This window comes from Rhinoderma darwinii, chromosome 13, assembly GCF_050947455.1.
Source record: "Rhinoderma darwinii isolate aRhiDar2 chromosome 13, aRhiDar2.hap1, whole genome shotgun sequence".
NCBI lineage: Eukaryota > Metazoa > Chordata > Amphibia > Anura > Rhinodermatidae > Rhinoderma > Rhinoderma darwinii.
The window spans coordinates 6,257,108-6,284,527 of NC_134699.1; the positions used below are offsets into that span (position 1 = coordinate 6,257,108).

General features: G+C 45.0%; 3 protein-coding genes across 7 annotated transcripts in view; 2 read left to right on the forward strand and 1 right to left on the reverse strand.

The window, feature by feature from the left end:
• Positions 1–1,880, forward strand: part of LOC142666375 (purine nucleoside phosphorylase-like) — a 29,625-nt gene extending 27,745 nt beyond the window's left edge. For both annotated transcript variants that reach the window (XM_075846399.1, XM_075846398.1), the window contains exon 6: positions 1,404–1,880. In XM_075846399.1, coding sequence (XP_075702514.1) covers positions 1,404–1,630 — 227 coding nt within the window. In that variant the 3' untranslated portion in view covers positions 1,631–1,880. The remainder of the gene's footprint in view (positions 1–1,403) is intronic.
• Positions 1–4,071, reverse strand: part of HCK (HCK proto-oncogene, Src family tyrosine kinase) — a 105,477-nt gene extending 101,406 nt beyond the window's left edge. The window contains exon 1 of the mRNA XM_075846388.1: positions 3,747–4,071. The gene's annotated coding sequence lies outside the window, so the exon portion shown is untranslated. The remainder of the gene's footprint in view (positions 1–3,746) is intronic.
• Positions 3,784–27,393, forward strand: C13H20orf96 (chromosome 13 C20orf96 homolog). Of its 4 annotated transcripts, XM_075846393.1 has the most exons (11): positions 3,784–4,004; positions 7,454–7,601; positions 7,969–8,096; positions 9,258–9,407; positions 11,250–11,349; positions 13,821–13,978; positions 15,230–15,331; positions 21,790–21,876; positions 24,843–24,961; positions 26,413–26,491; positions 26,610–27,393. In XM_075846393.1, the coding sequence occupies exons 1-10, from the start codon at positions 3,957–3,959 to the stop codon at positions 26,471–26,473; spliced, it is 1,101 nt and encodes a 366-aa protein (XP_075702508.1). In that variant the 5' UTR covers positions 3,784–3,956; the 3' UTR covers positions 26,474–26,491; positions 26,610–27,393. The 4 variants fall into 4 exon arrangements, with proteins under 4 accessions (XP_075702508.1, XP_075702507.1, XP_075702510.1 ...); XM_075846392.1 differs by having other exon boundaries at positions 26,413–27,393; XM_075846395.1 differs by having other exon boundaries at positions 3,785–3,987; positions 26,413–27,393.
• Positions 27,394–27,420: the final 27 nt, after the last annotated feature.

The following is a 27,420-nucleotide window of genomic DNA, read 5'->3' on the forward strand; positions in this document are numbered from 1 at the left end:
TAATTAGGGTCACCCAGTTATACTGCAGTAGGGGGTACTTATATACTTAGGGTCACCCAGTTATACTGCAGTAGGGGGTACTTATATACTTAGGGTCACCCAGTTATACTGCAGTAGGGGGTACTTATATACTTGGGGTCACCCAGTTATACTGAGGTAGGGGGTACTTATATACTTAGGGTCACCCAGTTATACTGCAGTAGGGGGTACTTATATACTTAGGGTCACCCAGTTATACTGCAGTAGGGGGTACTTATATACTTAGGGTCACCCAGTTATACTGCAGTAGGGGGTACTTATATACTTAGGGTCACCCAGTTATACTGAGGTAGGGGGTACTTATATACTTTGGGTCACCCAGTTATACTGCAGTAGGGGGTACTTATATACTTAGGGTCACCCAGTTATACTGCAGTAGGGGGTACTTATATACTTTGGGTCACCCAGTTATACTGCAGTAGGGGGTACTTATATACTTGGGGTCACCCAGTTATACTGAGGTAGGGGGTACTTATATACTTTGGGTCACCCAGTTATACTGAGGTAGGGGGTACTTATATACTTTGGGTCACCCAGTTATACTGCAGTAGGGGGTACTTATATACTTAGGGTCACCCAGTTATACTGAGGTAGGGGGTACTTATATACTTAGGGTCACCCAGTTATACTGAGGTAGGGGGTACTTATATACTTAGGGTCACCCAGTTATACTGCAGTAGGGGGTACTTATATACTTAGGGTCACCCAGTTATACTGAGGTAGGGGGTACTTATATACTTAGGGTCACCCAGTTATACTGCAGTAGGGGGTACTTATATACTTAGGGTCACCCAGTTATACTGCAGTAGGGGGTACTTATATACTTAGGGTCACCCAGTTATACTGAGGTAGGGGGTACTTATATACTTTGGGTCACCCAGTTATACTGCAGTAGGGGGTACTTATATACTTAGGGTCACCCAGTTATACTGCAGTAGGGGGTACTTATATACTTCGGGTCACCAAGTTATACTGCAGTAGGGGGTACTTATATACTTTGGGTCACCCAGTTATACTGCAGTAGGGGGTAGTAATATACTTAGGGTCACCCAGTTATACTGCAGTAGGGGGTACTCATATACTTTGGGTCACCCTGTTATACTGCAGTAGGGGGCACTTATATACTTAGGGTCACCCAGTTATACTGCAGTAGGGGGTACTCATATACTTTGGGTCACCCTGTTATACTGCAGTAGGGGGCACTTATATACTTAGGGTCACCCAGTTATACTGCAGTAGGGGGTACTCATATACTTTGGGTCACCCTGTTATACTGCAGTAGGGGGCACTTATATACTTAGGGTCACCCAGTTATACTGCAGTAGGGGGTACTTATATACTTCTCATTACTGTTCTCCACACAGGTATGAGTACGGCCCCAGAAGTGGTGGTTGCAAAGCACTGTGGGATGCGAGTATTTGGTCTGTCGCTGATCACTAACCGGGTGGCACAGGCGTACGAGATGCAGGAGTTGGTGAACCACAGCAGCGTCCTGGAGGTGGGGAAGCAGCGGGCACAGCTCCTGCAGACGCTCATTACCGACCTGGTCAGCAGCATCCAAATCATGGAGAACCAGGAGCCGGCAGCATGAGGCGGCAGCAGGAGGCGGAAGCCGGAGGCGGCATGCAGAACAGCGCGGAGTACTGGCTGCTATTTATGTGCCAGCTGATACACTGGCAGAGCAGACTACAGAGGCCTGGTACATCAGCGCCCGCCATATTCACCTGACTAAAAGACGGTCGGGGACTATGACGCACAGGATGACCCTCACACCTCGCCCGGTGACTTCTGTGTATTGTAGATTGTACCGAATGTCATACAATAAAAGTGACTCATACACATACCATAGTGACCGAGCAGAGACGTGTATGGCCCCGAGACCCACATGATACTGACCACTGAGCTGTGTATCTAAGCCTTCATGTGTGACTGTCCGCGGAGCTGTGTATCTAAGCCTTCACGTGTGGTACTGTCTGTTAAGCGGGTGTATCTAAGCCTGTCATGTGTGATACTGTCCGCTGAGCTGTGTACCGAAGCCTTTCGTGTGGTACTGTCCGCTGAGCTGTGTATCTAAGCCTTCACGTGTGGTACTGTTTGTTAAGCGGGTGTATCTAAGCCTGTCATGTGTGATACTGTATGCTGAGCTGTGTATCTAAGCCTTCATATGTGATACTGTATCTAAGCCTGTCATGTGTGATACTGTACGCTGAGCTGTGTATCTAAGCCTGTCGTGTGATACTGTCCGCTGAGCTGTGTATCTAAGCATGTCATGTGTGATACTGTCTGCTGGGCTGTGTATCTAATCCTATCATGTGTGATACTGTCTGCTGAGCTGTGTATCTAATCCTATCATGTGTGATACTGTCTGCTGAGCTGTGTATCTAATCCTAACATGTGTGATATTGTCTACTGAGCTGTGTATCTAATCCTATCATGTGTGATACTGTCTGCTGAGCTGTGTATCTAATCCTAACATGTGTGATATTGTCTACTGAGCTGTGTATCTAATCCTATCATGTGTGATACTGTCTGCTGAGCTGTGTATCTAATCCTATCATGTGTGATATTGTCTACTGAGCTGTGTATCTAATCCTATCATGTGTGATATTGTATGCTGAGCTGTGTATCTAATCCTATTGTGTGATACTGTCTGCTGAGCTGTGTATCTAATCCTATCATGTGTGCTACTGTCTGCTTAGCTGTGTATCTAATCCTCTCATATGAGATACTGTCTGAGCGGTGTATCTAATCCTATCATGTGTGATACTGTCTGCTGAGAGGTGTATCTAATCCTATCATGTGTGATATTGTCTGCTGAGCTGTATATCTAATCCTATCATGTGTGATACTGTCTGCTGAGCTTCTGTATCTAATCCTATCATGTGTGATACTGTCTGCTGGGCTGTGTATCTAATCCTATCATGTGTGATACTGTCTGCTGAGCTGTGTATCTAATCCTATCATGTATGATACCGTCTGCTGAGCCGTGTATCTAATCTTATCATGTGTGATACTGTCTGCTGAGCTGTGTATCTAATCTTATCATGTGTGATACTGTCTGCTGAGCTGTGTATCTAATCCTATCATGTGTGATACTGTCTGCTGAGCTGTGTATCTAATCCTATCATGTGTGATACTGTCTGCTGAGCTGTTTATCTAATCTTATCATGTGTGATACTGACTGTTGAGCGGTGTATCTAATCCTATCATATGTGATACTGTCTGCTGAGCTGCTGTATCTAATCCTATCATGTGTGATACTGTCTGCTGAGCTGTATATCTAATCTTAGCATGTGTGATACTGACTGTTGAGCTGTGTATCTAATCCTATCATGTGTGATACTGTCTGCTGAGCTGTGTATCTAATCCTATCCTGTGTGATACTGTCTGCTGAGCTGTATATCTAATCTTAGCATGTGTGATACTGACTGTTGAGCTGCTGTATCTAATCCTATCATGTGTGATACTGTCTGCTGAGCTGTGTATTTAATTTTATAATGTGTGATACTGACTGTTGAGCGGTGTATCTAATCTTAGCATGTGTGATACTGACTGTTGAGCGGTGTATCTAATTCTATCAAGTGTGATACTGTCTGCTGAGCTGTGTATCTAATCCTATCATATGTGATACGCTCTCTGCTGAGCCATGTATCTAATCCTATATGTGATATCTAATCCTCTCATGCGATACACTGTCCAGTCTTTACCTCCTGTGAGGGGGGCACTTGGATACATTGCTCGGGGCGGGTGAAGTCTCGTTCAATATTTCCTTTTCTGAGTGGAGTTGCCGACGTCGCACAGCTCCCCCTGCTGGCCAGTCCCGTCCTCACAGTCCATTGAGGAACCTTCTCACCGCGTTGTATCATGGGAGAATAGGTGGCCATATTGGCACACCTCCTGTTCGTGGGGGTGGTAACATGATGAAGATGACGTTAGCTTGTTGCCAAGGTAACGAGTTGACACCGGTAAGGAAGCGAAGAATAAAGAGAAAAACTACTGAAAAATCAGACACAACGAGCGAAGGAGACGAGAGGGGAGCAAGAGGGGTATTGTCTGCAGACAACCCGACGGATAGAAATGCCCCCCAACTGTCTGACTGACATAACTACCCCAGAGACTGTCTGACTGACATAACTACCTCCAGAGACTGTCTGACTGACATAACTACCTCCAGAGACTGCCTGACTGACATAACTACCCCCAGAGACTGTCTGACTGACATAACTACCCCAGAGACTGTCTGACTGACATAACTACCTCCAGAGACTGCCTGACTGACATAACTACCCCCAGAGACTGTCTGACTGACATAACTACCCCCAGAGACTGTCTGACTGACATAACTACCCCCAGAGACTGTCTGACTGACATAACTACCCCCAGAGACTGTCTGACTGACATAACCACCCCCAGAGACTGCCTGACTGACATAACTACCTCCAGAGACTGTCTGACTGACATAACTACCCCCAAAGACTGTCTGACTGACATAACTACCCCCAGAGACTGTCTGACTGACATAACTACCCCCAGAGACTGTCTGACTGACATAACTACCCCCAGAGACCGTCTGACTGACATAACTACCCCCAGAGACTGTCTGACTGACATAACTACCCCCAGAGACTGTCTGACTGACATAACTACCCCCAGAGACTGTCTGACTGACATAACTACCCCCAGAGACTGTCTGACTGACATAACTACCCCCAGAGACTGTCTGACTGACATAACTACCCCCAGAGACCGTCTGACTGACATAACTACCTCCAGAGACTGCCTGACTGACATAACTACCCCCAGAGACTGTCTGACTGACATAACCACCCCCAGAGACTGCCTGACTGACATAACTACCCCCAGAGACTGTCTGACTGACATAACTACCCCCAGAGACTGTCTGACTGACATAACTACCCCCAGAGACTGTCTGACTGACATAACCACCCCCAGAGACTGCCTGACTGACATAACTACCTCCAGAGACTGTCTGACTGACATAACTACCCCCAAAGACTGTCTGACTGACATAACTACCCCCAGAGACTGTCTGACTGACATAACTACCCCCAGAGACCGTCTGACTGACATAACTACCCCCAGAGACTGTCTGACTGACATAACTACCCCCAGAGACTGTCTGACTGACATAACTACCCCCAGAGACCGTCTGACTGACATAACTACCCCCAGAGACCGTCTGACTGACATAACTACCCCCAGAGACCGTCTGACTGACATAACTACCCCCAGAGACTGTCTGACTGACATAACTACCCCCAGAGACCGTCTGACTGACATAACTACCCCCAGAGACTGTCTGACTGACATAACTACCCCCAGAGACTGTCTGACTGACATAACTACCCCCAGAGACTGTCTGACTGACATAACTACCCCCAGAGACCGTCTGACTGACATAACTACCCCCAGAGACCGTCTGACTGACATAACTACCCCCAGAGACCGTCTGACTGACATAACTACCCCCAGAGACTGTCTGACTGACATAACTACCCCCAGAGACCGTCTGACTGACATAACTACCCCCAGAGACTGTCTGACTGACATAACTACCCCCAGAGACTGTCTGACTGACATAACTACCCCCAGAGACTGTCTGACTGACATAACTACCCCCAGAGACTGTCTGACTGACATAACTACCCCCAGAGACCGTCTGACTGACATAACTACCCCCAGAGACCGTCTGACTGACATAACTACCCCCAGAGACTGTCTGACTGACATAACTACCCCCAGAGACCGTCTGACTGACATAACTACCTCCAGAGACTGTCTGACTGACATAACTACCCCCAGAGACCGTCTGACTGACATAACTACCCCCAGAGACCGTCTGACTGACATAACTACCCCCAGAGACCGTCTGACTGACATAACTACCCCCAGAGACCGTCTGACTGACATAACTACCCCCAGAGACCGTCTGACTGACATAACTACCCCCAGAGACCGTCTGACTGACATAACTACCCCCAGAGACCGTCTGACTGACATAACTACCCCCAGAGACCGTCTGACTGACATAACTACCTCCAGAGACTGCCTGACTGACATAACTACCTCCAGAGACTGTCTGACTGACATAACCACCCCCAGAGACTGCCTGACTGACATAACTACCCCCAGAGACCGTCTGACTGACATAACTACCCTCAGAGACCGTCTGACTGACATAACTACCTCCAGAGACTGCCTGACTGACATAACTACCCCCAGAGACTGTCTGACTGACATAACTACCCCCAGAGACTGTCTGACTGACATAACTACCCCCAGAGACTGTCTGACTGACATAACTACCCCCAGAGACCGTCTGACTGACATAACTACCCCCAGAGACCGTCTGACTGACATAACTACCCCCAGAGACCGTCTGACTGACATAACTACCCCCAGAGACTGTCTGACTGACATAACTACCCCCAGAGACCGTCTGACTGACATAACTACCCCCAGAGACTGTCTGACTGACATAACTACCCCCAGAGACTGTCTGACTGACATAACTACCCCCAGAGACTGTCTGACTGACATAACTACCCCCAGAGACTGTCTGACTGACATAACTACCCCCAGAGACCGTCTGACTGACATAACTACCCCCAGAGACCGTCTGACTGACATAACTACCCCCAGAGACTGTCTGACTGACATAACTACCCCCAGAGACCGTCTGACTGACATAACTACCTCCAGAGACTGTCTGACTGACATAACTACCCCCAGAGACCGTCTGACTGACATAACTACCCCCAGAGACCGTCTGACTGACATAACTACCCCCAGAGACCGTCTGACTGACATAACTACCCCCAGAGACCGTCTGACTGACATAACTACCCCCAGAGACCGTCTGACTGACATAACTACCCCCAGAGACCGTCTGACTGACATAACTACCCCCAGAGACCGTCTGACTGACATAACTACCCCCAGAGACCGTCTGACTGACATAACTACCCCCAGAGACCGTCTGACTGACATAACTCTCTTTACAGATATATGACTGCGTTTAGAGACAATGTGACAGAAAATTCCTTAAAAACAGATTGAGATATAAATTTCTGTGACTTGGAGCCCCCTGGAGTCAGTGATGTAGTAACACAAGTATCCACAGGATGGCGCACTTCACTACACAAAGACATTACACAACTATGACCTATGGGCAGAGAATAAATACCTGGATTATGTAACACTGCAGATTTGTCAGCCTATTCTATGTCAACTGTTCCGTGAGTCTGTACTGAAACTACAACCCCCACTGTCCTCAGCTGCCTACAAGCTTTCCAATAGGCTGGTGCACGGAAAATCTATGAAATATATGTTTTCTATCAGGTTGATTGTTTGTGATCACATGTGTAAGATCCCATCATGTTATATTGTTTAGGATCCCATCATGACTGAGCGGCTGACAGCTAGTGGACATCACTGTACGGCCTGCATAAAGACCCCCGACTGCCGCCATGTCACTGGCCAAACACACAGGAATATGATGGAGAGCGCTGTAAAGAGCTGGACTCCCAGCAACAATACAGGTAATATTAGGGATTGTACTGACCTATGAGGAGATATTTAAAGAGCCGAATTTAATACGTAAGTGGTGGTCAACAGCGGACCCCTTATTCTTCTGATGGACATTCATGACATATTGTGCTCCCCTCCCCGATCTTGTTGTCACTCTGTCCACTCTGACAGCACCGCTGTGGTCAGCTTATGGCCGGCGTCACCTGACGTCTTGTCACATCCCTGCGCGCAGAAGAACACCGCAGGGGCGGGGAGGCACAGGCCTGGGGATCGGGCACCAATTGGGAATCGCTAAGGGGAATGTATTGCAAAATTTGTGTTACAATTTTGAGCCGAATTAATACATTTTTAAATGCCAGAAAACATCTCTCCTTTAAGTCTGTAAGAATGAATTTACAGGTGGTAAAAGCCCAACGAAAGCCCAACAGAAGAGCTCCGACTGTCAGCTACGTAAGAACTGTGACTCAGAGACAGGCAAACTGAAAAGAAGTGACCCCATTTTGATGGTATATCTATCTATCTATCTATCTCAGATCTATCTATCTATCTATCTATCTATCTATCTATCTCATATCTATCATCTATCTATCTATCTATCTATCTATCTCATATCTATCTATCTATCTCGGCGTATATGTTTTACGTAGGAAAAAACATGTGATGTGAATGGGGCCTAACCCATACTTGTACAGATATCAGCATATACCCTAGGCTCGTTCTTGCCGTTTCTTTGTTTATGTAGTACTGAAATAAACCACAGCAGAACAACAGCGACTATTCATCTTTGTGTAGGATTTCATTATCCAATGTCATTGTGTGCGAATTATCGTTTTAGGCCATCAGCATATTTATGTCATATTTCCTGCTGCTGGGCAAATGAAAATGAGTTAAAATAAATGAAGTACAAGTGCAATTAAGGTCTTTAAAAAATCTGTACAAATCCCTACTTCTGCGAGATGCTTACCTGTTATTTACTGACTTCAATGTCGGCTGTTTTCAGCTCTGCTTTACTAGGGCACAGGTGTGAACATTGACTCCTACTCCGTTGCATAAGAGTTCTAGGTAGGCTAAAAATCCATCCCCTTTCTATTCAGTGGCTCAAGCTGCTTTTCTCTCCCTTTCCCATGCTTTACACTGAAGCTCATCCTATTCAAATTCTCTGCACAAGCTTAGCAGAGGTTTGTTTATGAATGATGTGCAGCTGATTTCCATTGCAGCTAAGAAAGAATGAATATAAACCACAAGCAAAGGAAGGGTATGTTCTACTTGCTGCACATAGGCCGACTAAAGTGAGTACAGCGAGGAACCTGGAGATCTGGTTTAATATGTAAGATGCAGCCTCATCATAAGTTATCAAATCTGGGTGTAGTTTGAGCTTCACTGTTAAATAAATTAGGGCAGAGAACAGAAAAGAAGGCTTGGCAGTACCCATACCTCTTTTCTCTGTCTCGTACTGCTTTATTAATATGTTTATACAAAATACATTGTGGTATATATCCCTCCTTATCGATTCATTTATAATATGGCCTCATTACAAAGTTGCAAGCCAGTCAATCAACATATTGGTTTAGTGAGGGCTCCAGGGTCAGAATATAGCATTGTATAGATTTATATATATATATATATATATATATATATATATATATCAGTATCTCTTCCTCTTCCAGAATTACACTAGGCAGCCCCTGTCTAGCCTGTTCTCCCAATGCAAACGCCTAGAGGAGGAAAATGCCTCCATGCTGAGACGAATCATGGTGTTCGAAGAAGAAGGCATGAAGAGCGCCACTCAACAACTTCAGCAGTATGACAGGGCAGGGGTGAGTGTCAGAGCTGAGTCTTTCATCTGCATTTGTGTTTATTTTGTTCCTTAAAGAGCATTGAGTCTTGAGTCTTTGTTCGAGAAAACTCAGAAAGACCTCAGTAGACGTTTTTGGGAAAGCTGATTTCTGCTCCTGAGCCCCAGTTGCAATATCCAGACCAAGGAACGCCCACCCATTTTGTGTAATTACTGTATGGGATATATATACATGTACATATATAAGCATTTATGTGCATGGTAAGTTAGCTGCGTCTGGCATTACTGCATTATGTGTAATTATCATGACATACCATTACCTCTGCATTGGTCATTTATATCAGTGTTGACCTCTTACATGGCATCAGGGCCCAGGTGCAGTTTTTACAGTCTCGGAAGCTATATGGGTATGTTCACATGCTGAGTCAAAAACGTCTCAAAATACGGAGCTGTTTTCAAGAGAATACAGCTCCTGATTTTCAGACGTTTTTTGCACCACTCGCGATTTTCGCTGCGTTTTTTACGGCCGCTTTTGGAGCTTTTTAAATAGAGTCTATGGAAAACGGCTCCAAAAAAATCCCAAGAAGTGTCCTGCACTTCTTTTACACGTAAAAAAAATGCTGCGAAAAAAACGCTCTGTCGGAACAGAATGCCGTTTTCCCATTGAAATCAATGGGCAGATGTTTGGTGACATTCTGCTTCCGATTTTTCGGGCGTTTACGGCCTGAAAATCGGCCGAAAATAGGCCGTGTGAACATATTCTAAGGGGGGATTCACACGAGCGTGTATTCGGTCCGTGCGGGCCGCGTGGTTTTCACGCGGCACGCATGGACCAATACAAGTCTATGGGGCAGTATAGACAGTCCGTGCTTTTTGCGCAGCATTTGTCTGCTGCGCAAAAAGCGCGACAGGTTCAATAACTCTGCGTATTTCGCGCATCACGCACCCATTGAAGTCAATGGGTGCGTGAAAACCACGCAGGTTGCACGGAAGCACTTCCATGCGAACCGACTGAAACAGCGCACCAGCTGTCAAAAGGATGAATGTAAACAGAAAAGCACCACGTGCTTTTCTGTTTCCGAACATCCAAACGGAGTCTTTGCGATGAGCGAAGCCGGACAAGCGAACCGAACTTCACCGGGTTCGGCCGAACTCGTTTTGGCCGAACCCGGCAAAAAAATTATCGGTACGCGACGTCAGGAGATAGTCACTGTCCAGGGTGCTGAAAGAGTTAAACTGTTTCAGCACCCTGGACAGTGACTTCCGATCCCAATATACATGAACCTGTAGAAAAAAAAACGAAGTTCTGACTTACCGATAACTCCCGGCTTCTTCCTCCAGTCTGACCTCCCGGGATGACAATTCAGTCCAAGTGACAGCTCCAGCCAATCACAGGCCAAGCACAGGCTGCAGCGGTCACATGGACTGGCGCGTCATCCAGGGAGGTGGGGCCCGATGTCGAGAGGCGCGTCACCAAGGACGCGTCACCAAGGCAACGGCCGGGAAGTTCTCGGTAAGTACGAACTTTTTCTTTTTTTTCAACAGGTTTTTCGATATTGTGTTCGGCATTCACTGTCGAGGGTGCTGAAAGAGTTACTGCCGATCAGTTAGCTCTTTCAGCACCTTGGACAGTGACGGGCGTCTCACTAGCCTCATCTCTATGATGGCAGCTGCGCGAAAATAACGCAGCTGCGCATCATACATGGATGACACACGCAGCTGTCAAATGTTTTTTGCGTGCGCAAAACGCTGCGTTGTTTGCGCGCGCAAAAACGCAACGTCCGTCTGTATCTGCCCTAAAACTGATGACAGCAGAGGGTAGAAACAAGAACAAAAATATCTTGTTCTTTTTATCCTCCCTCAGAGTAATGTCCATGCAGTACAGATCTGGACAGAACATCAAAGTCGGGATGCTCAACAGGATCTGGAGTTGACCAAAGAAATCAGAGAGGAACGAGTGAATGGTGAGCGGCCACTAATTGCTGTAATAATAAATGTCCAGTAAAATTCCTCTAATTCCGCTTCAATAGAACATGATAGGTGCCAAATTATCTAACAAGTATGCAAAACTCACTCACCTATAAGGCCTTATTCACACGAACGTGTTATACGTCTGTGATACGTGCATGATTTTCACACGCGTCGCACGGACCTGTGTTAGTGAATGGGGCCGTTCAGACTGTCAGTGAATTTCACGCAGCGTGTGTGCACTGCGTAAAACTCACGACATGTCCTATACTTGCCGGTGTTTCGCGCAGCACGCACCCATTGAAGTCAATGGGTGCGTGCAAATCGCACACGGCACACGGAAGCACTTCCGGGTGCCGCGCGTGATGCGCGCTACAGTAGTAAAATAAATGAATGAAAACAGAAAAGCACCACGTGCTTTTCTGTTTATAAACATAAAAACAGAGTGTCATCATGATGCCGGCTGCGCGAAAGTCACACAGCCACGCACCATATGCTGATGCCACACGGATCTTTTGCGCGCGTAAAACTGACACGTCCATATGAATAAGGGCTAAGGGTAGGGGATGTTCAGGAAGAGAAGTCTTTAAAGAGGCTCTGTCACCAGATTTTGCAGCCCCTATCTGCTATTGCAGCAGATCGGCGCTGCAATGTAGATTACAGTAACGTTTTTATTTTAAAAAAACGAGCATTTTTGGCCAAGTTATGACCATTTTTGTATTTATGCAAATGAGGCTTGCAAAAGTCCAAGTGGGTGTGTTTAAAGTAAAAGTCCAAGTGGGCGTGTATTATGTGCGTACATCGGGGCGTGTTTACTACTTTTACTAGCTGGGCGTTCTGACGAGAAGTATCATCCACTTCTCTTCAGAACGCCCAGCTTCTGGCAGTGCAGACACACAGCGTGTTCTCGAGAGATCACGCTGTGTCGTCACTCACAGGTCCTGCATCGTGTCGGACGAGCGAGGACACATCGGCACCAGAGGCTACAGTTGATTCTGCAGCAGCATCGGCGTTTGCAGGTAAGTCGATGTAGCTACTTACCTGCAAACGCTGATGCTGCTGCAGAATCAACTGTAGCCTCTGGTGCCGATGTGGCCGACACGATGCAGGACCTGGGGCAGGAAGTGAGTAACGTCACAGCGTGATCTCTCGAGAACACGCTGTGTCTGCAATGCCAGAAGCTGGGCGTTGTGAAGAGAAGTGGATGATACTTCTCGTCAGAACGCCCAGCTAGTAAAAGTAGTAAACACGCCCCGATGTACGCACATAATACACGCCCACTTGGACTTTTACTTTAAACACGCCCACTTGGACTTTTGCAAGCCTCATTTGCATAAATACAAAAATGGTCATAACTTGGCCAAAAATGCTCGTTTTTTTAAAATAAAAACGTTACTGTAATCTACATTGCAGCGCCGATCACATGCAATAGCAGATAGGGGCTGCAAAATCTGGTGACAGAGCCTCTTTAAGGATGCTACTTTAACTTTACATCTGGATTATCAGGTGCCGGATCAAAGGAATTTCACTGTCCTTAGGTCTAGTAAACGGCACACTGAGAGATGTCCGCTCATATGTCACCTCTATATATACTTTATTCTAAAATGCAAATTTGAAAACTCCTCATCACTCCTGCTGCAAGATGAAGTCATGGCCGAATTCCTTGTTATGTTAAAATACCCAATAAACCATTCCCTCATAACATGAGCCTGATATTAACAGCGTAGCCGTGAATGAAGGCCGGTCACTTAGACATGAGTGTTCACCACCTACCAGGAATTTGTTATTATTAACAGTGCAAGACCTTTCATGGAATTAGTACTTGGCAGCCATTTGTAAACTTATCTCAAAAACTTAAACTGAGTTAATTCCTTAATAGCTTTCAACACAGTAACATTAGATCTTGTAAAACTAAGGCTTTCAGCCCCACATAGTAGTGTTTGTAGAAGGAAGGATTTGTAGGGGATTGCAGTGGTTCTCCTCTTGATTAAGGGACCCCCTATAATAACAAAGGGGATACAACCTTTAAGGAGTGTAGGCATAGGGGGTCTCATGAATTTTGATTTTAAAATTGTAACCATATACACTAAGGGCTCATACACACGGCCGTATTACTTGTATGGCTGATGTATTACTTCTCTGTTCAACTAGGAGGTTGTACTGAGAAGAAACATATTGACCATAGTAGTGTATGGGCTCTTACTGTACCTCCATATGCCTCCGATTTCATAAGAATTTGACTACAAGAAAATTAAGGCCTGCTCCACCAGATCACATAGGTATTCTCTCCGAGAAGCATTGCTCCTAGGGGAGAATATTTTGGTTTCCACAGCACACCATGGAGCCAGTATAGCAGCACACGGAGGCTGTGTGGCTCCATACTAGTGTGCATAAGCCCTACTAGGAATAGGGTAATTACATATAGCCTTAAATAACTCAATTCTGTTAGCATTCTTGTCACTCTCAGGACTGCGTCTTCAGCTGCAGGATTGTGAAGAGAAGATACAAGAGGCCCAGAAAGACCTCCAACAACTGCGAGAGTATCGGGACCGGGACCATTCAATGAAAGCACTCCAGGCTGCAGAGCTCGAGGGACAGCTGTGCGTGTTAAGTGATGTGCATCAGGTGAGAAGGGTAAGGCTGGATTCACACGACCATGTTACGTCCGTAATGGACGGAACGTATTTCAGCCGCTAATCCCGGACCGAACACACTGCAGAGAGCCGGGCTCCTAGCATCATAGTTATGTACAACGCTAGGAGTCCCTGCCTCGCTGCAGGACAACTGTCCTGTACTGTAATCATGTTTTCAGTACGGGACAGTTGTCCTGCAGCGAGGCAGGGACTCCTAGCGTCGTACATAACTATGATGCTAGGAGCTCGGCTCCCTGCAGTGTGTTCGGTCCGGGACTTCCGGCCGAAATACATTCCGTCCATTACGGACGTAACATGGTCGTGTGAATCCAGCCTTAGGATGGGATGGGAATACAATGGAGATCATTTGTAGATACCAAAGAGGCAATAGAATGAGCCCCTCTGCTGGGCAATAATGCAAAGATATCTCGGCCCCATGCACACGTCCGTAAAAATCGTCTGTAATTGCGGACCGTAATTACGGTCCGCAATTATGGACTCATTCACTTCTATTGTCCACGGACACCTACCCATTTATTTACGGGAAGGTGTCCAGGCCGTAGAGGTGTACCGCAAAAGATAAGAAATGTCCTATCTTTTACGTTTTACGGGCCGTGCTCCAACACTTTGTATGGGAAAACGGGACGCGTATGCGGGCGGCTGTCCTGCGGCCAGCTGTGCCCGCAATCGCGGCCCGTGATTACAGACCTGCCCGTGTGCATGAGGCCTTAATTTGTACCCTTTATAGCGTTGGGCAATAATACAGAACAGAGTAAAAAAAAAAAGGTTTTTGGAATATATTTGAATAATCTATGTATTGTTGTTGTGTGACTTACAATCCAAAGCAGAAAAAAAAGGAAAAACTCGTTGGGTAACTGAGATCACTACTTGTTTTTGATAGTGTAGTCAGAACCCCTCTTAATCTGTGTGTAGTGGTCTGTTTTGCATTGATGCAGCAGTGGAACAGACCACTACACACAAATAATGGGGCATACTGACTACACAAAGAAATACTGAAGTTAGTTACCTGCAGATTTTTGCTATAGAATGTAAAGCAAGTCAACACTAATGAATAAAGTATATCACAAAAACGCTTGTTTTACTTTGCTCTGTACAATTACACCATGTATAAAAGGTGAATATATACTTTAAATATAATAGGATTCAGGCAGAATAGGAAAAAGTTCCTGCTGCTTTAAAACTTTTGTCCTTTTTGACTCCTGACTTTCATGTCCTTCTTCAGGACCAGGCTGCTGATGTGGAATCGTTGGCTCATACAGAGATTGAGAATTTGTTGGAAAGTCATCAGAAAATAAAGGACGGTGTCCTGCAGGGTGTAGTAGAGGTGAGTGAGACCAAGATTATAATGACATTTAATACATGGGGACTATGGGGAATAATAGACCATGAACAAGGAGTGGTCCCTTACACCGTCAATACAGTCCTTAAAGTGAGTTTTCCACAAAACAACATTTATCACATATCCACAAATGTGAGATCGCTGTGGGCCCCACCGATCACTAATATGGGGTCCCGAGTCCCCGATTCCTCTTCACCAACACATCTGTGGTGAATAGAAGTTGTATATAGCGGCAGTCGAGCATGCGCTTTGCCACAACTTACAACTCTGAGGAAGAAACGTTAACATCTAGTGCTTGTGTATCCTGTGGATAGGTGATAAATGTTGTTTGAAGGAAAACCTCTGGTGTGGGACAGTCAGAAGGGAATCGGTATTTAAACCGGCCCTTGTATCCTTCTACCATTGCACATAGCAGACTGCACTAGCCCCCTCTACCCCTTAAAAAAGTAGTACATTAATAAATGTGGCATGACGTTAAAATGTGATATTTCCCAACGCAGTTTCCAGATATTTCTGCTGTACATATATGGATCCTGCTGTATATATATATGGATCCTGCTGTATATATATATGGATCCTGCTGTACATATATATGGATCCTGCTGTACATATATGGATCCTGCTGTACATATATGGATCCTGCTGTACATACATGGATCCTGCTGTACATATATGGATCCTGCTGTACATACATGGATTCTGCTGTACATATATGGATCCTGCTGTACATATATGGATCCTGCTGTATATATATGGATCCTGCTGTACATATATGGATCCTGCTGTACATATATGGATCCTCCTGTACATATATGGCTCCTGCTGTACATATATGGATCCTGCTGTACATATATTGATCCTGCTGTATATATATGGATCCTGCTGTACATATATGGATCCTGCTGTACATATATGGATCCTGCTGTATATATATATGGATCCTGCTGTACATATATGGATCCTGCTGTGTATATATGGATCCTGCTGTACATATATGGATCCTGCTGTATATATATATGGATCCTGCTGTACATATATGGATCCTGCTGTACATATATGGATCCTGCTGTATATATATGGATCCTGCTGTACATATATGGATCCTGCTGTATATATATGGATCCTGCTGTATATATATATGGATCCTGCTGTATATATATGGATCCTGCTGTACATATATGGATCCTGCTGTGTATATATATGGATCCTGCTGTGTATATATATGGATCCTGCTGTACATATATGGATCCTGCTGTACATACATGGATCCTGCTGTACATACATGGATCCTGCTGTACATATATGTATCCTGCTGTATATATATGGATCCTGATGTGTATATATGGATCCTGCTGTACATATATGGATCCTGCTGTACATATATGGATCCTGCTGTGTATATATATGGATCCTGCTGTATATATATATGGATCCTGCTGTACATATATGGATCCTGTTGTACATATATGGATCCTGCTGTACATATATGGATCCTGCTGTATATATATGGATCCTGCTGTACATACATGGATCCTGCTGTACATATATGGATCCTGCTGTATATATATGGATCCTGCTGTACATATATGGATCCTGCTGTATATATATGGATCCTGCTGTACATATATGGATCCTGTTGTATATATATGGATCCTGCTGTATATATATGGATCCTGCTGTACATACATGGATCCTGCTGTACATATATGGATCCTGCTGTACATATATGGATCCTGCTGTACATATATGGATCCTGTTGTATATATATGGATCCTGCTGTACATATATGGATCCTGCTGTATATATATGGATCCTGCTGTACATATATGGATCCTGCTGTACATACATGGATCCTGCTGTACATACATGGATCCTGCTGTACATACATGGATCCTGCTGTACATACATGGATCCTGCTGTACATATATGGATCCTGTTGTATATATATGGATCCTGCTGTACATATATGGATCCTGCTGTACATATATGGATCCTGCTGTATATATATGGATCCTGCTGTACATACATGGATCTTGCTGTACATATATGGATCCTGCTGTATATATATGGATCCTGCTGTACATATATGGATCCTGCTGTATATATATGGATCCTGCTGTACATATATGGATCCTGCTGTACATATATGGATCCTGCTGTACATATATGGATCCTGCTGTACATATATGGATCCTGTTGTATATATATGGATCCTGCTGTATATATATGGATCCTGCTGTACATACATGGATCCTGATGTGTATATATGGATCCTGCTGTACATATATGGATCCTGCTGTACATATATGGATCCTGCTGTATATATATGGATCCTGCTGTATATATATGGATCCTGCTGTACATATATGGATCCTGTTGTATATATATGGATCCTGCTGTATATATATGGATCCTGCTGTACATACATGGATCCTGCTGTACATATATGGATCCTGCTGTACATATATGGATCCTGCTGTACATATATGGATCCTGTTGTATATATATGGATCCTGCTGTATATATATGGATCCTGCTGTACATACATGGATCCTGATGTGTATATATGGATCCTGCTGTACATATATGGATCCTGCTGTACATATATGGATCCTGCTGTATATATATGGATCCTGCTGTACATATATGGATCCTGCTGTACATATATGGATCCTGCTGTACATACATGGATTCTGCTGTACATATATGGATCCTGCTGTATATATATGGATCCTGCTGTGTATATATGGATCCTGCTGTACATATATGGATCCTGCTGTACATATATGGATCCTGCTGTACATACATGGATTCTGCTGTACATATATGGATCCTGCTGTATATATATGGATCCTGCTGTACATACATGGATCCTGCTGTACATACATGGATCCTGCTGTACATATATATGGATCCTGCTGTACATATATGGATCCTGCTGTATATATATGGATCCTGCTGTATATATATGGATCCTGCTGTACATATATGGATCCTGCTGTACATATATGGATCCTGCTGTACATATATGGATCCTGCTGTACATATATGGATCCTGCTGTGTGTATATATATGGATCCTGCTGTACATATATGGATGCTGCTGTGTATATATATGGATCCTGCTGTACATATATGGATCCTGCTGTACATATATGGATCCTGCTGTATATATATGGATCCTGCTGTACATATATGGATCCTGCTGTGTATATATATGGATCCTGCTGTACATATATGGATCCTGCTGTGTATATATATGGATCCTGCTGTATATATATGGATCCTGCTGTACATATATGGATCCTGCTGTATATATATATATATGGATCCTGCTGTACATACATGGATCCTGCTGTACATACATGGATCCTGCTGTACATATATGGATCCTGCTGTACATACATGGATTCTGCTGTACATATATGGATCCTGCTGTACATATATATGGACCCTGCTGTACATATATGGATCCTGCTGTGTATATATATGGATCCTGCTGTACATATATGGATCCTGCTGTACATATATGGATCCTGCTGTATATATATGGATCCTGCTGTACATATATGGATCCTGCTGTGTATATATATGGATCCTGCTGTACATATATGGATCCTGCTGTATATATATGGATCCTGCTGTACATACATGGATCCTGCTGTACATACATGGATCCTGCTGTACATACATGGATCCTGCTGTACATACATGGATCCTGCTGTACATACATGGATCCTGCTGTACATATATGGATCCTGCTGTATATACATGGATCCTGTCTCTTTTATTGCAATTTCACATACAGCTGTGGGAGTAGAGAAAACCCTAGTGTTGTATAAACCGTGTACAATGTATAATAGGACATCCCCTGCATCTCCACTATATAGCTAGGGTTCGGTAATAGATTCTATAAAAGCACAGGAATCCCTGACACGACAGAAAATATTCTGCGCCTCTGTTGTCCCTGCTGATATCAGGGGATCTCCTCTGCTACTGGAGCTATGTCTGGCATGCACCATGCAGGGTCCGTGCTGAGTCTTTAAGCTGCATTCTTCCCTCGTGTAAATCTTCCAGAAACACTCCAAAAAAGGAGCCCAATTGGTCAGTAAAGTTTACTGCCGTTCTCTAATGTGCCATTCGCCCAATACAATATGTACTGAGATTTGGTTTGCAGCATTTCTCTATAGGTGAAGAACATATTTTCTCAGTTATGTAGATGGAAGGAAAAATGTAATGAGTAAGATATACATTAGGCCAGTTTTACTTAAGAGTAAGGCTATGTTCACACACAGAGTCAAAAACGTCTCAAAATATGGAGCTGTTTTCAAGAGAAAACAGCTCCTGATTTTCAGACGTTTTTTTGTGCCACTCGCGATTTTCGCAGCGTTTTTTTACCGCCGTTTTTGGAGCTTTTTTCAATAGAGTCTATGGAAAACGGCTCAAAAAACGTCCCAAGAAGTGTCCTGCACTTCTTTTTTGCGGCCGTTTTTTTACGTGTGAAAACAAAACGTCGCAAAAAACGCTCCGTCGGAACAGAACGGCGTTTTCCCGTTGAAATCAATGGGCAGATGTTTGGAGGCGTTCTGCTTCCGTTTTTAGGGCGTTTACGGCCCGAAAAACGGACGAAAATAGGTTGTGTGAACATACCCTAATAGGGACCTTTGATGCTGTTAGTTTGGGTAATCAGACCCACTGTCGGTCTGGGAATTTTAGCTGTAGGGTGCAGAATTGCATACATATTACGCTTGTGTGGAACTGCCATTATTTGGACATTAATATAGACTTTAAGAAATATTTCCATACATTCAAGACTTGCAAGTTATGGGCATTGCAAACCATTACATTATTATATATATGAATCTAACAATATACTTTAAATGGAAAATTTAAAGGGTAACTAAACTTTTAAAAAACTTTTGACACTGAGCAGTAAGACCCCCATCGATCGCTAAAATGAAGTGGCAGAAGCATTCGGGTGAGCGCAGTCCTGCTTATTTTCTGAGCGGTTTTCCTCGGAGTCGTTTTTAGGCTCAATAGAAAGTCTTTGAGTACACGAGGAAAGCCAATCAGAAAAGAAGCTGCACAGCGCCCAACCGAGCACTTCTGCCGCTACGTTTTAGCAATAGGTGGAGGTCTAAGTGTTCGGACTCCCACCGATCAAAACTTCTGACCTGTTACTATGACATGTCAAACGTTTTTTAAAAGTTTAGTTATCCTTGAAGTATGTACAGAAGTCAATTTTAAACAGGACCTGTCATCCCAGCTCTTCTACACAGTGCTGGTCGGGATGTCACCTCCTTTCCTTTATAGATTATTGTTTAGGGAAAATCAGCGCCCATAAATGTCTGCTGTGGTGGTCAGTGCAAATGATGCCTTTAGGAGTCCCTTCTCTACTGGTCAGGTGCCAAATCTATGATACATAAGTGACTACTTTCTATGACAAAAAGCTGCACATAACCAGTAGATCGGCGCTTTCCACCAGACAGAAAACATTTGGGGTGCTCGGATTTCCCATATTAAGCAATTAATTGAATTAGATGACACGAGAAACTGTACACTACCCTGTTCATTTCATAGGGGAAAAAGTGGTGACCGGTTCTTGTTAAACGTTTTAAAACCTTTGGAAAGAATTTACAGATTACATCTAAATCTAATCTTCATATAATGTAGAAAATCTTTGCAAACACTGGATAACTTATCTTGTTCTACTCCAGTCACATCCACAGCAGCATTCACAATTCTGCTGGCTTCTTTTTAGCTATAATATACAAAAGCTACTAAAATGTAGTGCAGTGTATTATAGTCCTCAGCCCATTTCTGAATGCGGCTCCGGATGTGAGTGTAGTCAATACAAGTCATTGCAAATATGCTGAATATTCTATATAGATTATATCTAGATGTTAAAGCTTCTTTCACACGAGCGTGTCCGATTTGTGTCCGCAAAAAACGGACCGTATTTCACCCATGTGCATATCCGTGCAGGGTCCATGTGCGTTCCACGTGTTCGTTTTACACGTCCATCTGTCATCTGCGTGTCATCCGTGTTTTTACTCTGCAAGCACTAACTGGTTTCACGTTTTATTTTTTTTCTGCATTGCTTTAGCAACTGATGCGTGCAAAACGGACAGCACGCGAATGTCATCCCTTTGCTGTCCGTCTTGATCACACACCCATAGACTTTAATAGACGAATCTAGTCCGCAAAAACGGGCCAGGATAGGACATGCAGGGAGGTTTTCGCACACACGCTCCGTGAAAATCCCTAATGTGTGAATGGTCCCATTGAATTGCATTGGTCAGTGTGCTGTCCATTGTTAAAACTGACAGCACACTGACTAGAAAAACGTTCATGTGAATAAGGCCTTACTGTGAAATTATGATCAGACATCAACCTGTATAATGAAGGTGCAGCAGTGCTCCTAATATTTCTATTTACCACCAGCAACATCTGGAGTCTCTGCCTCTGTCTGTGAAGAGGATGTGTCTTCAGAACCAGGAGATGAGGAGTGATATTAAAGCATATCAGCAGGTGAGGTTTGCAATTAATGGTTATTGGTAATGTCTGATTATTATTATTATTATTATTAGTGTGCCGAACGGCCAAGGATTACCATAGTTTTAGGGGGGATTCACACGAGCGTGATTTTCGTGCGTGCAGACCGCGTTTTTTTCGCACGCCACGCACAGCCCTATAGAAGTCAATGGGGCAGTTCAAACAGTGCGCGATTTTTGCGCAGCGTTTGTTCGCTGCGTACAAAATGCGACAGGTTCAATATCTCCGCGTATTTCGCGCATCACGCACCCATTGAAGTCAATGGGTGCGTGAAAACCACGCAGGTCGCACGGAAGCACTTCCGTGCGAACCGACTGAAACAGCGCACCAGCTGTCAAAAGGATGAATGTAAACCGAAAAGCACCACGTGCTTTTCTGTTTCCAAACATCCAAACGGAGTGTCTTTGAGATGAGCGAACCCGGACAACCGAACCGAACTTCACCGGGTTCGGCCGAACTCGTTTTGGCCGAACCCGGCCAAAAAATTTCCGGTACGCGACGTCAGGAGATAGTCACTGTCCAGGGTGCTGAAAGAGTTAAACTGTTTCAGCACCATGGACAGTGACTTCCGATCCCAATATACATGAACCTGTAAAAAAAAAACGAAGTTCTGACTTACCGATAACTCCCGGCTTCTTCCTCCAGTCTGACCTCCCGGGATGACAATTCAGTCCAAGTGACAGCTCCAGCCAATCACAGGCCAAGCACAGGCTGCAGCAGTCACATGGACTGCCGCGTCATCCAGGGAGGTGGGGCCCGATGTCAAGAGAGGCGCGTCACCAAGGACGCGTCACCAAGGCAACGGCCGGGAGGGAAGTTCTCGGTAAGTACGAACTTTTTCTTTTTTTTAACAGGTTTCTCGATATTGTGTTCGGCATTCACTGTCGAGGGTGCTGAAAGAGTTACTGCCAATCAGTTAGCTCTTTCAGCACCTTGGACAGTGACGGGTGTCGACTAGCCTCATCTCTATGATGGCGGCTGCGCGAAAATCACGCAGCCGCGCATCATACACGGATGACACACGCAGCTGTCAAGTGGTTTTTGCGCGAGCAAAAACGCAACGTTCGTCTGAATCTGCCCTTACTGTGATTTGTCGCGGAGTTGCGATGCAGCAGTTTTTGTTTTGGCTGCGCAGCTTGAACATGTGGAGCACATGGTTTGAATGTGTACAAACTGTGTGACCACAGGAGGAAAAAGGCACAGGCGGAGTAGCAGGTCATCTAGGGTGCCCTTGAGTACAGGGGCGCAATTTTAAAAAATTGAAAAGAAGAAAAAAAAGAAATGTTATGCCTTCATTTTTTTTACCAATTAGTGTTTCATTATATAAATACACAGTCGAGTCCCATTATTATGAGCAGCAGGTAATATCCAGAGTGACCGCCGTGTGCAGCACGGACAGCAAATAGACGGCTGGGGGGTGACTGTATAAGGTTCTGGTCGGTTGTCTCCGGTATCTGGCGCCTCGCTGACTGCAGAACATCCCACATTCGCTGGAGGGTGCGCGGAGGGAGGATCAATAGAGCGAACAAGACGATCCAGGTGGTCCCACAGATGCTCAATTGCGTTCAGGTCTGGTGAATTAGGGGCCAGGGAAGTACTTGGGGGTCTTGATCAGGCTCTTCTTCTCTGACATTTTTAGCCGCGTGATTTGTCACATTGTCTCGCTGGAAGATTCCATCTGCCCCAGGGAAGACAATGAGCATGTATGGGGGGGGGACGTGATCTGCAGCATGTATGGGGGGGGGGACGTGATCTTCAGCATGTATGGGGGGGGACGTGATCTGCAACGATGGATTCATACCCAAATCACTTCAGAGCCGTCCACATGGATGAGTGGCCCAGAGAATGCCATGAAATAATCCCCCGACCATAGCGCTGCCGCCACCGGCTCGTGGTCTTCCAGCAATGGCTGCCGGGTGTTTGTTCTCTGATGTTTCTCGCCTGACGCGCCAAAGTCCATCCGTTCCATGAAGCAGAAAACGTGACTCATCGGAGAAGACGACCCTGTGGCAATCATCGGGGGTCCAATTCTGATACTGCCGCGCAAACTGAAGCCCTTTTTCCCGCTGCAGCTTTGCTACATAGGAGCAGTGACCACCCGTCTGCTCCGGAGCCTCATACGCGGTCGGGTTCGCTGGACTGTTGTATTAGACGCACGTCTGGTCACCCCCTGGATGATTTTCATAGTGAGCTGCTCCATGTAGCATGTCGTTTGGCCCTCGCACACCTTCGTAGCCGACGTTCACCTCTCACATCAATGGCGCGTGGTGCTCCGCAGTTTCCACGTCGGTTATTCCCAATGGCGCCATTTCTCCACTCACGATACACGGTCACCACAGCAGCACGAGAACAGTTCACAAACCAATAATCATCCCTTTTTGCAATGCTGATAAATTGCCCCATTTACCCATGGCAACGAGTGACATGCGATCAGACAGCCCATCGCACCCCTTATATACCCACCAAGCCCACGACACATCACCGCCTTCATGGTCCACGCGCTGCCGACGTCGAAAGTAGAAGGTGGTCATAATAATGTGACTCGATTGTGTAAAAACAGTTGGGATTGGTAAGGTAAAACAGGACAATTGTTGCCCATCCGATAACTATAATTCTAAACTTCAGGGTGGTCGCGTGCATTCTGAAACCACTGCCTGGGGCTCCAACAGAGCTGGTCCCATCATTGCGTTGTGTGGCCAAAAACGTCATTTCGAAACCACAGCAATTTGCGGTAAAACTGGGTTTTTCCGCGCGGTTCTTGACTACTACGTGTACGTGCAGTTTGAAGGTTCATTTTACATGAAAAGAAATTGGCAAAAACATGATTTATGGTGCAAACATGAAATACACACAGGGGGGGGGGGGGAGGCTGTGTGTCCTTTCTGACGTGCTGCTTTGCCTTCATCTTTATAGTATTGACCCTTATGAATCTCTTCCCACAGATGATTACTGGGCTTCGGGACGACATTGTGAAATTGCTGGAAACTGGAGATTCTCTTTGTAAATCATGGAAAGAAGAGACAGACAGACTGTGCAGAGAACTCCTGCTTTACAAGCCTAGGTGAGTGTCCTGTCTGTATGTATAATACAGGTAGATTTGTGTAAGGGAAGAACTGTGTATATGGTGTGATCCATGCGGCAGGTATTCTCCCCTCTAAAGATAAGCAGTGGGACAACCCATCAGGTTTTCTGGGCCAGCCTGGTCAAGCTCTCAGTTTTAGTCACCTGCCCAATTTAATGGCATTTGGGTCAAGATGAATGTAAGGCCAGATTCATACAGCCGTGTTCAGTCCGTGATATACAGTATGGACCGTATGTCGGCCGTATTTCCTGGACTGACAGCAGTTTAGGGAGCCGGGCTCCTAGCATCACAGTTATCTTTGACGCGAGGAGTCCCTGCCTCCCCACGGTAATACTGTCCCGTACTGAAACCATGATTACAGTACGGGACAGTATTCACAGGGAGAGGCAGGGACTCTTAGCATCATGGATGACCGTGGTTCTAGGAGCCCGGCTTCCTGAACTGTGATCGGTACGGGAAATACGGCCGACATAAGGTTCGTATGTCACGGACCGAACACGGCCGTGTGGATCCGGCCTAACGCTAAGGGTATTGGCTGCAATGGAAGGAAATATCAGTGTGTGTCAAATAGATACCTACCTATCTCCGGCTGCACTAAATCTAACCTCCCGCATCTTTCTTCTATTCTCTTTTCATTACTAATTATCCCTCGATCACGTGTATCCATTGTTAAAAAGTCAGGATCTCGGTCTCCGCAGGGACAATACAACTGCTTTTGTAAAAACTCCCATTTTTCTTTTCCTGCCATAACTTTCCAAGCTGCCAGCTCCATTGATATCTATTGAAACCAAAGTAGGAGGAGAAGCCAGCTACTTCCTGTCTCACTGATATCAATATTAACTATACTTTTTGTACTTCGTCTTGTTAAAAAATATTGGTAACATGGCTTCAAATGGGGATGAAGGAACTAGTCTGTCGGACACTCTAAGGGCTAGTTCACACTAAGTATTTTGGCGCTGTTTTTGACAAGGAAACTGCGCTTTCTTCGGGCGTTTCCGTCTCTGATTGCGCTTTTCGTGGCAATTTTTGTCCACGGCGCTCAATGGCCACAGGCGAAAAACGCGGCAAATGTTCTGCCAGCAGGTCAAAATCTAACTCAAAGTTCCTGAAGGAATTTTGAGGCAGATTTTTCCGCCTGCCAAAAACTGTGTGAACAGGGCCTAACGGTCACTGGCACCAAATCATGTTTCACACTTTAGATAGAGATTAAATCTAGCGTGTCTTCACAATGAGATGAATGAGAAGTAAAGGGTTTTCTCATTGTGATTGGCTGCCAGGGAGACATGAGACAGAGTGGAGGATCAGGCTTTGGGTGGCCAGGTGACATTCAAAGCAGCCCTATGATCACTAATATGGCTGACAATATAATGTTAGTGCATGGATATTTATCAAATGTACATTGATGAAGGTCCTCTCTCTCTTCCCTCCAGTTGTCCGGCTGATGAAGATGTGGTCCTGGATATCCCCCTGAACCAGCCAATGTATATCTAGTGCCTGGTACACGACACGGTCTGTAAGATTATAGTGAAGACTCGTTTGCAACCTTCATGTACAATTACGTCTGATACTAAACAAACCACGCAATATGATTATATAACAAGGACTTTGTCTCTGTATTTGAGTTTAGGTGCCAAAGAGGAGTATGTGAGGGTAGGAGCTGATGTGTACATATTGCTAGGATATGCTGCTCGAATGCCAGGACCCCCACAATCTTGTGAATGAAGCGGCCGCAGTCCCTTTTTTTACAGTTTTTCCTGGAGCGCCGCTGTGGCGGGAACTGCAGCACCCCTCCATTCATTATCTTTAATAATGGAAATCAATGGTGGCCAAAGATCACAGCCATCACTGATGCCATCTTGTCATCTGCATCCATGACGTATCGGCAGATCATTTTCACTGGAATTCCCCTTTAACTTTTTCTTTACATTTGGTGTTTTAATGCTGTACTTTTAATGGGGGAAAATCTCTGCAAAACTATGACGGTGGCCTTGCAGTTCTGGGGTCCTGGGTTCAAATCTAACCAAGGACAACTTCTGCATGGAGTTTGTATGTTCTTCCCGTGTTTGTGTGGGTTTCCTCCAGTTTCCTCCCACACCCCAAAAACATACCAATCCTTTAGATTGTTAGCCCCAATGGGGACAGTAAGTATTGACCTCTGTACAGCGCTGCAGAATATGTTGGTGCTATATAAGTAACAGAAATAAGTAATAAATTAGATCCCAAGCCCAAGGAGCTCACAATCTAAATTCTGTTTCTCAGACACATACTAGGGGCAATTAACGTATCCGTATAATTTTGGATGCAGCCCCTGGTCATATTCGTACCACCAGTTCTCCAGGGCAACAGCACTGACCACTGAGCACAAAGGCCTCGTTCACTCCTATGTAAATAAAGCTTAATCCATTATATAATGACGTTTCTGAAAATTATTAATATAC